At 36.4% G+C, this 11,649-nt stretch overlaps 1 protein-coding gene and 1 pseudogene across 1 annotated transcript; one reads left to right on the top strand and one right to left on the bottom strand.

Annotated features, from left to right (window-relative positions):
• Positions 1–477: 477 nt before the first annotated feature.
• Positions 478–6,267, top strand: LOC137718672 (putative disease resistance protein RGA3). Its single transcript, XM_068458220.1, has 2 exons — positions 478–1,117; positions 3,836–6,267. Exons 1-2 carry the CDS (start codon positions 528–530, stop codon positions 6,246–6,248), a joined length of 3,003 nt encoding a protein of 1,000 aa, XP_068314321.1. The 5' UTR covers positions 478–527; the 3' UTR covers positions 6,249–6,267.
• Positions 6,268–6,985: 718 nt separating this feature from the next.
• LOC137716955 (protein ROOT INITIATION DEFECTIVE 3-like) lies at positions 6,986–9,703 on the bottom strand (annotated as a pseudogene).
• Between the last annotated feature and the right edge of the window lie 1,946 nt (positions 9,704–11,649).

Genomic DNA, 11,649 nt, shown 5'->3' on the forward strand with positions numbered 1-11,649 from the left:
GGCATATGATATTCTCTAAAGTTTTATTTTAATTTTTCACGTTTTTGAGTAAATTTTCACCATTTCCATCGGAAACAACCGATATTGATATTTTCACAAATTTGCTATCGATATTTTTACCAATACCAATATTTTAAACACTGATGCATACTTGCCAACAACCACTGCAACTTGAAACTCACCGCGTTACTCCACTAACTTGACGCAAATTTTGTTTATTGCAAGTGTGAAATTGCACAAGTCATTAAGGTTTGTGATGAAATTTTGATGCATAATTGAAACCTACGTATGGTCAAGTGTGAGATCATCTCCGTCGCGTAAATTTATTTCTATGTGACACACCTGCTGGTCGAGTAAAAGAGTAGTTAACCGACGGAATCTCATGTCCGTTGCATAAAACTGTGAGCGAGCTTGGCCTATGAACTTTGACCGACGACCTTCCATTTGGTGATACCATATACCATACCAATCCTCTTCTTCTCACTTCATATCTCTTGTTTTTCTGTGTATCCACTGCTAACCGAAACATGGCTGAGGCACTCATTTCGGTGCTTCTCGAACAACTGGCTTCCGTAACTTACCAACACGTCGGAGAAGAGGTGAAGCTGGTTTTGAATGCGGAGAAAGATGTTCAAGAATTCGAGGCCAAACTTAAAGTGATTCATGCTGTGCTTGAGGATGCGGAGCTGAGGCAAGTGAGGGACGCCAACGTCAAAAATTGGCTGGAGCAGCTGAAAGATGTATCGTACAAGATGAACAATGTGCTGGATGAGTGGAAGACTGAAATACTGAAACAACAAATTGAGAAACAAGAAGAGCACGGTGGAAGTACTTCTCATGTTACTAAGAAGAAGATGAAGTTGGTATGTTTCTCTATTCCTTCCTCTTGCTTTTGTTTCGGCCAAGTCCGTCGGATAATTCTTCATCGTGACATTGCTCTTAAGATCAAAAGTCTGAATGAAAATTTAGATGAGATTGCAAAGCAAAGAGAAACATATAACTTTCGATTCATAGAGAGAATGATCAGTGAACAACCTGAGCGAGAGAAAACTTCTTCTTTTGTTGATGAATCTATCATATTTGGTAGAGAACAACAAAAGGAAGTTTTGGTTAGCAAGTTGTTGAATGAGAGTAGTCAAGAAAAGAGGGGCCTCCTTGTCATCCCTACTGTCGGGATGGGAGGAATGAGGAATGGGGAATGGGGAATTTAGCGTATACCAAAAATGCCCCTCTAAAATCAACCAGAGCTGAACAAAGGTGCCATCAAAGCAATCTCCTTTCTTTTACCCAAAAAAAAAAAACTAATGAAAAGATCTTGAAAACTTCGAGTTTTAACGATAATAATAAAATAAAAGGTAAAATGAATAGTACCAAGATTGACTTTTTAATGTAAAAATGTGGTTTTTCGTTAAGGTAAATAGTATCGCCGGCTTTTCGTTAAAATTTTTCAAAAAAAAAACGTAATCTCTTTTTTTTTTTTTTTTTTTTTTGTAACCCTTTTACTTTTTATACGATCATTGTCAAATTTTTTCTCTTTAGTTTAGTTTAGTTGAGTTTTATTTATTTATTTATTTTCTCAGATTTGTAAAACGCTGAACACCTCCTCTTTCATAATTCTAGTCAAAGTCAGATATGCCCACTCCTCTGAAAACTCGGAAAGTGGTCCATTTTCCTTGCATACATTTCAATCGCAGCAACGGAAAGTAAAAGCCTTTATTGGCACTCATCAAACCATCCTCATAGCTCGTGGTATATACCTGATTAAACCCTAGCACATATCACAACCCTTCAAATGCTTTGCTTCACCATCGACACGTACTTTTAATTTCTATTATGACATCACATGTGTGATTGAGTTCAATCTCGTTCATATGCGCACTCTTGTAATAGTAATTTTTAAGTTTAAATTTATTCACATTTTTTCACATTACTACATTTTATAGCTTTATCACCTTCCGAGTGTCAACCAGCAAAGCTCGATTTGGAGTTCAAGTGGACATTCCGAATCGGGATGTGTCACTAACTCTCTCCACCAATGTTAAACAAAAATAAAAATCATAGGCGATTTAGTAATTACATGTAACATGTTATAGATATTATATTAAAATGTGATTGTATAAATCCTAAATACATTTGGTCACTAATTATTCTTTCCCTAGGATTGTATTTACTTGGAGGACAAATATTTCTCACCTCTTTACTATTATAAATAAAGACATTGTATAAGGAGAATAACATCTCATATATACAGAGAGATCCCTACACTTTCTCCACGCTCTCTCCCTTGGCAAATAAACTGGCCACAACACATCATGCATTTTGTTGTTTTTTACACTACCTTCACAACAATATAAACATAGCAAGCCTTAGTTAAAATTTAAAAATAAAATAAAAATAAGTAAATTTATTCTAACCTCTTTCAAGCACATTCTTAGTTGTACGGGTATGTACAGTTTGGTAGTATATGATACAAATAAGCTGACAACTGACAAGGTAAAAAGTATCAAAATTTAGGGCAAAGTGCTTTTCTGCACTCCATTTTTGGGGGTGTTAATCAAAATGGACCACGACCTAAAGTTTTTAAATTGCACCATTTTATGCCTTTTGTTGGTTTAACCATTATGTATGCCGTTAAATTATTGATGTAGCTTTTATAAAATCTATCTTGAGTTGACATGTCAAAGAAAAAATTGCAATTTAACGACATACACATAACGATTAAACTAACAGAAATCATAACATGATGCAATTTAATATCTTAGGATGTAAATTGACAGGAAAGATGATCAATAATGGTTGTTGAAGAAATAAGTGATGGATGACTCACCTCTACCCTACCATTATTATTTATCTAACAGCCCATCCTCTTATCTCAAAAGCATAAATAATTACATTTACATAATTTTCAGATTAAAGTTTAGGTGAAGAATTGTTTCTTCCACTTTACTCATAATTTTCAGGTGAGTGTAAGAAATAATTACATTACTCAGAATCCGACAATTGTTTCTTCCACGACACCCAACTTTAAATGTCTTTGTGTGAATTGTCTATGTAACTTTTGAGTTTGACATAAGATTCCTGCTTAAAAAGATAATAATTGTTCAACAAGTGAGTGTGAGATGACTCATCTCTACCCTACCATTATTATTTGTCTAGCCACCCCATATTCTCATCTCAAAATTTGGCCAGAAGAAAGGTGATACCATACCAAACCTCCACTTCTCACTTCAGATCTCTTGGTTTTCTCTGTTTCCATTGCTAACAGAAAGATGGCTGAGGCACTCATTTCTGGGCTGCTCGAAAAATTGGCTTCGGTAACTTACCAATACGTCGAAGAAGAGCTGAAGCTGGTTTTGAATGCGGAGAAAGATGTTAAAGAATTCGAGGCCAAACTTAAAGCGATTCGTGCTGTGCTTCAGGATGCGGAGCTAAGGCAAGTGAAGGAGGCCAGCGTCAGAAATTGGCTGGAGGAGCTGACAGAGGTGTCGTACAAGATGGACAATGTGCTGGATGAGTGGAACACTGAAATACTGAAACAAGAAGAGCACGGTGGAACTACTTCTCTTGTTACTGAGAAGAAGAAGAGGGCGGTATGTTTCTCTATTCCCTCCTCTTGCTTTTGTTTTGGCCAAGTCAGTCAGGTACTTCATCATCGTGAAATTGCTCTTAACATTAAAAGTCTGAATGAAAATTTAGATGTGATTGCTAAGCACAGAGGAGACTTTCAATTCAGAGAGAGAATGATTATTGAACAACCTGAGCGAGACGAAACTACTTCTTTTGTTGAAGCATCTATCATATTTGGCAGAGAACAACAAAAGGAAGATTTGGTTAGCAAGTTGTTGAATGAGAGTAGTCAAGAAGAGAGGGGCGTCCTTGTCATCCCCATTGTCGGGATGGGAGGAATGGGGAAGACAGCTTTGGCCCAACAGGCTTTTAACGATGAAAATGTTAAAGCCTGTTTTGAGATCAAAATATGGGTTTGTGTTTCGGACCCTTTTGATGAGATCAAAACTGCCAAAGCCATCGTTTCTGGTGCCAAAGGTGTCGGCCCAAATTCAGATACTTTACAAGATTTGTTTCAGTGTATGTTTGAATCCATTAAGGGAAAGAAGTTTCTCCTTGTCCTAGACGATGTGTGGACTGATGAACAAAGAAAGTGGGAGAAATTGAAGTTGCCGTTAACACAAAGCGGCGCCCATGGCAGTAGAATATTGGTGACCACTCGAAAAAAAGAGGTTGCTGATATGGTGGGAGATCCCACTCACACGATCTATTTGGAGAGGTTGAGCGAAGAAAATTGTTTGTCAATATTCAACCACATGGCATTTTATAAAAGGGATAAGGATGGTGTGTTGGAAGCCATTGGTAAAGAAATAGCAAAAAAGTGCAAGGGTTTGCCTCTTGCTGCAAAGACTCTAGGTAGTCTCATGCGTTACAAGAAAACAAGGAAAGAATGGCAAGAAGTTTTGAACAGTAAGATATGGGACCTTAAAGAGGTTGAGCAAAAAGTTTTCCGACCACTATTATTGAGTTATTTTGATTTGGCACCTGCGGTCAAACGATGCCTTTTATATTGTGTTATCTTTCCAAAAGATTATCTGATCTGTAAAGATTATTTGATTGAGTTGTGGATGTCACAAGATTATCTCTATTCGGAAGGAAACACAGAGAAAGAAATAATTGGCCAACAGTTTTTAAATACTTTAGCAATGCGATCTTTCTTCCAAGACTTTGAAGAAGACAATGATGGAAATATCAGGAGGTGTAACATGCAAGATATTGTGCACGACTTTCTGCAGTATCTTACTCAACATGAATGCTTTACAATGGAGGCTAAGGATGGTAACGATACAATAAAGCCCTTGAGTGATAATATCCGCCATTTGACCTTAATGCTTGCATCTGAGGGTCTACTCTCATGTGTTTCATTTTCCAACTGTGATCTACGTACTCTTGCAACTTTTGATTCAAAATTTAATGTTGTGGACTCAACTTTGATCTCGCAGTTGAAACATATTAGGACATTGAATTTGAGTGATAATTGTATTGAAGTGCTTCCGGAAGAGATAGGTGAATTGATGCATCTGAGGTTCATTGATTTGTCTGAAAATGATGGTTTGAAAAAGCTACCGAATGGGGTGTGTAATTTATACAATTTGCAGACGTTGCGCCTTAATTGGTGTAGGGAACTTGAAAGTCTACCTCAAAGCATGGGAAAGTTGATTAACTTAAAGCATCTTTATGTTGAGGGTTGCCGTCAACTGAAGTACTTGCCGAAAGGGATTGGGAGATTAACAAATCTAAGAAGACTAGATGTGTGCCCTATTGGCGGTGGTAAAGACGACGATGAAGCGTTCAAATTGGGAGATTTGAGAAACTTAGACCAACTTCAGGGGGAACTCGAAATATATATTGATGGGGATGTGGAAGTTGCTGTGGGTGAGGGTGAGAAAGCATCACCCCTGGGGAACAAACAACAACTCTCAGAATTGAATATAATTTTTGAAGATCGGGAAGATGACGAGGGAAGAAGAAGCAGTAGTAGTGCAGAAACACTGACTTTTTTACGGCCGCATCCAAATTTGGAATCTTTACAAATTGCAAGGCAAAATGGAAGCACTGCCCCCAACTGGATCATGTCATTAAACAATTTGAGATTTCTTCGCCTTGAGGAATGGAATGAATGTGAAGTTTTACCTCCTTTGGGAAAATTGTCGTCCCTCGAAACACTGTTCCTTTTTAATATGAAAGGAGTAAAAAAGGTTGGAGTTGAGTTTCTGGGAATAGAAAAGGAAACGTCATCAGCATCATCATGCATTACTCTATTCCCAAAACTTAAAGAACTCGAATTTCTTGACATGGAGGCGTGGGAAGAGTGGAAAGGAGTGGAAGAGTGGAAGGAAGAGGATTCTCATATTACCATAATGCCATGCCTTTCTTCTTTACAGATTGGGTACTGCCCTCAGCTAAAAACACTGCCAGACTTCTTGCTGAAAACACCACTTCAGAAACCTAACATTGTAGAGTGTAGGAGCCTTGCACCAGGTTACCAAAAAGGCAAAGGAAAGGAATGGCCCAAGATTTCTCACATTCCCAACATCGAAATCAGACCTCCACTTGATTCTGGTTTTGATGATGATGGTGAAGGCATAGTCGAGGTGGAGGATGTTGTTGAGTTACCTGAGAGGCCTTCCACTTCTGGTGAGAGGGGTAAAGGCATAGTCGAAGCAGAGGAAGCTGTTTAGTTGCATGAGAGGCCTTCAACTTTTGGTAATTAACCTCTTTTCTAATTATTTAGCAACTCACTCTATTCATTTTACTTGACAAATTACAATATTCCAACTAAACAAGGGCATATTATCATATTCCAGGTCCCAAGTGCAGACTTGTTTGAGGTCTTAAAAAACTCCAATTTTACTTCACGGATGCGTGGGAAGAGTGGAAAGTAGTGGAAGGAAGAGGATTCTCATATTACCATAATGCCATGCCTTTCTTCTTTAGAGTTCGATCACTGCCTTCGGCTAAAAACAGTGAAAGACTTCTTGCGGAAAACACCACTTCAGACACTTGTCATCAACAACTCTGGTGATCTTGCACAAGGTTGCCAAAAAGGCAGAGGAAAGGAGTGGCCCAAGATTTCGCACATCCCAACATCGAAATCATAGGCAGAGTCGAACCAGAGGATGCTGTTGAGTTACCTGAGAGGCCTTCCACTTCGGGTAATTAAGCTCTTTTCTATTTATTTACCAACTCACTCTATCCATTTTACATGAATGCGCTAATATTAGGGTTGAGGTTTTATTATACTTGCACAAGATCCCATGTTCCAACTAGACAAGTTATTATATAGAAGGTTGCAAGGGACTTGTAACTCGGTTTAAGACCATATTCCAGGTCCCGAGTTCAATTTTCCCGACTTGCAATACTCTAGTTTTATTTTATTTTTAAAATCTCCAGAAAGTATATGCAAGAAAGTAACAATTTATAACGTTGCAAGGGTAAAAAGACCATATTTCAAGTCCCCAGGTCGATTCCTCCTCTCCCAATATCGTGATTTGCAATGCTCTAGTTTTATTTTATTTTTAAAATCTCTGGATTTGAGACTATAAGCAACTTTAAATCGGAAATTACAGTTTATGGTCACAAATTGCCTGACTGTTGCCAGTGCTGCTAATGGACGCAGGAAAGGAAGTGAGATGGAAAGGGAGACAAAGCTGCATGCATTACTAGAACCGGTGGTTGGCTGCTGCATTACAGATTTCATCGGAATCGTCTTTTCCTTTGCTTTCGGGCAGAATGAAGATAGACATAGGCACATTAATTGTGTGTGTGTGTGTGTGTGTGTAGTATATTGCAAAGAGCTCCAGACTTGTTTGAGGTCTTCAATATAATTCTCAAAAAAATGTTGTCGAACGACTAGAATATTATTCACTGGACCTGCAGAGTACAGTGCAAATTTTAAGTAAATACTATACAAATTAGTAAAGTTTGGCAGATTGAACATAACAACTAAGATATTCGAATATAAACTGTATTATGAAACAATGGTACACTAATTAGCACTAAATTTGCTTTAATAGCATCAAATTTGCATAAACCCGGGGAAGGAAATGATTCAAATAGCATTGAGATAACCTTTTGCATGTTTGAACACACGGAGAATGTTATGAGTTCCAGCATCCCAAACTTGAACCATGCCATCTTCTGATCGAGAAATCAAATAATTCCCAGAAATGCCATATGCTAATCAAGTAACAGTTTTGTTGTTCAAAAGGTATAAAATTGTCACTTAAAAGAGTTTTACTCATTCAAAATATACTAAATGAATGTTCCTCGATTCAGTTCACCAGAATGCAAAGCCTGTCTATCATAACTAAATGAAGAATGCAGGATTCTTAAAACGTGCAACAATGTTTGGCAGTTATACTTTGAAATACAAAAATACAGAGTTAAAAATTAGAGAAGTCTTAACTGAAGAAAACTCATCTAAATACCAAATAAAACTACAAACTGGAATATCAGTAAGTTCATCAAAAAGGTCCTATAGGAAAAGAGAGAAACCTGTGATTCGAGAAACAATCGATGATATGGAACCCATACTTGCTGTTAAGTGGGCTCTAGCATTAAGTGCAGCAACGTATATCTTGACATCTCTACCACCGGCAAAGAAGACATTTTCATCAGGATCCAGTGCAACCGAATCAATTATAGTAGGGAAAACAATATTTCTCAACAATCTCCCACTTCATGCGCTCCAAACCTAAGAAATGTACATCCAAATCAAAACTATAATACACGTGCAATTTCAAGAATGCATTTCTTTTTTGTTTATTGGGGATGAAAAAGAATGCATCAGTACATAACATGCAAAAGACACGTAATAGATATTGAGGGACTTGCAAGGAATACATGCTACAAAAAACTGAGAAGATAAATCTCAACATTTAACAAAGTAAAAGATCAACAAGTCAAGACAAACAATCTATGTGTGGATGGTAACTTACACGTGCGATCCTGAGATGCTGACACAATAATGGCTTTGCATCCACCATATCCTACAACAACAACCGTTAAACAGAGTGTGCTCCGTAAAGTTATGCATGCACAGGTTGTTTTCCTGTTGACTTTGATTATCATCAAATAATATGTGAGATTCAACAGATAGAGATATGTTTTCAGTGCATAATTAAAAACAATATAAAGATACAAAAATATAAGATAAGAAGTGGTTACCCGAGACCAAATTCTAATGCCTCCATCCTCCGACCCCGAAATCAGCAGGGAGCCATCATCGGAGAATACCAAGCAACTAACACCTCTGTAGTGACTAGTGAGCATGCCATTTCTTAAGCAGTCTACCAGCATTAACCTAAATAAGTACCCAAAAAAAATAATAATAAGTTCATTAGCATTTCAGAGCTCAAAAGAAGATAAATTCAAAGAAATAAAGAAAAATGATTAAGAAAATTAACCTCCCACAAGTATATATTCCCCATTGAGCCTCCGCCAACAATGTACGAGCCTTCACTGTTTGCAGCGAGCGGATTAATCGATTCTTCTAGGAAGCTCTTGACATCAACTTGCTGCTGCACATCAAAACTCCCAAAATTCAATAAAATTGAAAAAAATTCCCAAATTCAATGAAAATGGAAGCTTTTTATCAATTAAGGCAATTCATCAAACATGTTGTGTGCATAAGAAAGGAGATGATCTTACATTGGACCAGGACCGGTACTGGATAGAGCTAGTGGAGGCATAAGGCTCGCGGAGCTAAGAGGAAGCGATAAACCGTTTGCCAACACAGATGAGGCCGTGAGGCGGAGAGGCGCAGATTTTGTAGCGGATTTGCTCGGCGCCTGTGCAGAGGTCCCAGCAGCCGATGAGGTTTCTCACAAGGGTTTTTATTGAGCGTTTTGGAATCTCGGACAGAGTAACGGATACCTTGGTATATTAACCCGCCACATATTATTGAATACATAATATATATTTAGGAGATTCCACATTTACTTAATTAAAATTTATTTTAATACATCCTGTATACTTTTTCATAAAATTTATCTACACACCCTACAGTAGTTGTTGAATTTGTAATATTTTATAGTAAACTAGTAACAATGCATCTTGTTACTTGTATTTGATAATTTAGAGAATGCATCTTGCACCCGAAATCATGAGTTCAATTCACCTTTTTTCCGATCATTTATGTTAGTCTCTTAAGATAAAGCTTATTAATTATATTTTCCTTCTAAAAGCTGAGGGAATACATTTAATGGCTTATTTTTGGTCAATAGTGTACTTAAAGTGTGTAAGAAAGAATTTATGTAATTTACTTTTTAGTCCGACTGTCTAAAACAAACTTCTCTATTGTTCTTCAATTTCGACTTTATTTGTTCAAACTCACTGCAGAATTAGCAACTTGTTTACAATTGTTGTAACATTTAATGGGGTTGGAGAATTTTTCACTGAAGGGAAACTTAACAGTTGGAATCACCACCATGGAGGATGAGAGGGATTTTGAATGTTGAAGAAGATAAATAATCTTGGATTATTTGGGATGTATTCAATATTGAGTAAAGTGCCGATTTGCTTCCTAAATTATCACCCAACTTTCAATTTCTCTCCTAAACTTTTTAATTGGAAAATTAAGGACTTAAACTAATTTTTTTGGCCGATTGCCCTCCTACCGTTAGTTTTTCATAGATTTCATCCAAATTAATGTTAACTCTTATCATGTGCAAACCACGTAAATCTCATTTGTGGACAAAAGCGTCACTTCACTAGACATTCAGACACAAAAGCTATAGAATCACACATATTTGCACAGGTTAATATTTTAGAAATCTAGGGTTTTCAATTATTTTAAAGAATGAATCGACCGAACTACCCACAAATGTTGTGCACATGCTTCCATTTAACAGAAATTCGGTTGGAATGAATGAAAAATTAACAGCAGGGGGCAAATCAGCCAAAAAATTTAGTTCAAGTCCTTAATTTTCCAATTAAAAAGTTCAGGGGGGAATTGAAAGTTGGATGATAGTTCAAGGAGCAAGTTGGCAATTTACTCTTTAACATTAAGTGAGGTGCTAATAAAAAATAAAAAATAAACTAACGAAAAGTTCAAAAAGACTTTAGTTTTAATGAAAAATGACAAATAAAGGGGTAGTAAATAGTACCATGGAAAAATAAAAATATGATTTTTCATTACAAATGAACAGTACCGAGAGTGTTTCATTAAAATTTCCCCAAAAAAAAAACAAAAGAAAAAAAAAGCCATAAAATGTTGATGGTACTGCTCTATGAAATTTTTGCTAGGGTTTTTAAATGGCCTGTGGTCAGACACAAAAGGCCGAGAAGGTCCTCAAAACGATGCCGTTGGCGATTGTTCGAAAATTTCTAATTGTTGTACCAATTGTGGATTAATTTTGTGATATTTTTTTCATTGTTCAAATTTTCATATATGATATTAACAAAAATAAAAAAGGTTTTTAATTGTCGTCTTTGTTGTAAACTTTCATAGTAATCCTAAATTAGATTTTATTCTAGTTATCATTTCCTATTACAACTTGTATTCCTTGGGGATGAAGAAATATATTCTCGCATTTTACTACTATAAATAAAGACACTATGTAGGAGGGATAACACATACATTCCCCTACAATTCTACAAACACATCTCTCTCACTCTCTCTTCTCCTTGCCACCGGCCACAAACACATATATGATATATTCTCTCACTTTGACTTGTGGACTTCCTCTTCTCTCTAAAAATTATAAGTAGCATCCTGAAACATATATGGGACCTAACACCCAATAAGATTATACCACATGTAAAATAAATGTAATCATAAATCTTCATTATGAATTAACATTAAAAAAATCAGAGAACATTAAGTTAAAAATAAATAAATTAAAGAGATGGAAAAGAAAATTTTATTAGCCTGATGCATCCAAATCAAACATTAGGAAGAAAAAAAAAACAAATCTAAGATAATGTGGAGTTAATTTTGTGTTTTATAGAAATGACTTTCAAGTTTCAGAGGGCAAAATGGGATTAAAATCGAGTTACTAGGGTAAAGTGGAGCGAACTTTGAGTTTCAAGGAATAAAGTGACGACTTTTGAGTTACAGTAAGCAAAATGAGATTAAAA

The sequence above is a fragment of the Pyrus communis genome, chromosome 15 (assembly GCF_963583255.1).
Source record: "Pyrus communis chromosome 15, drPyrComm1.1, whole genome shotgun sequence".
In the NCBI taxonomy this organism is placed as follows: domain Eukaryota; kingdom Viridiplantae; phylum Streptophyta; class Magnoliopsida; order Rosales; family Rosaceae; genus Pyrus; species Pyrus communis.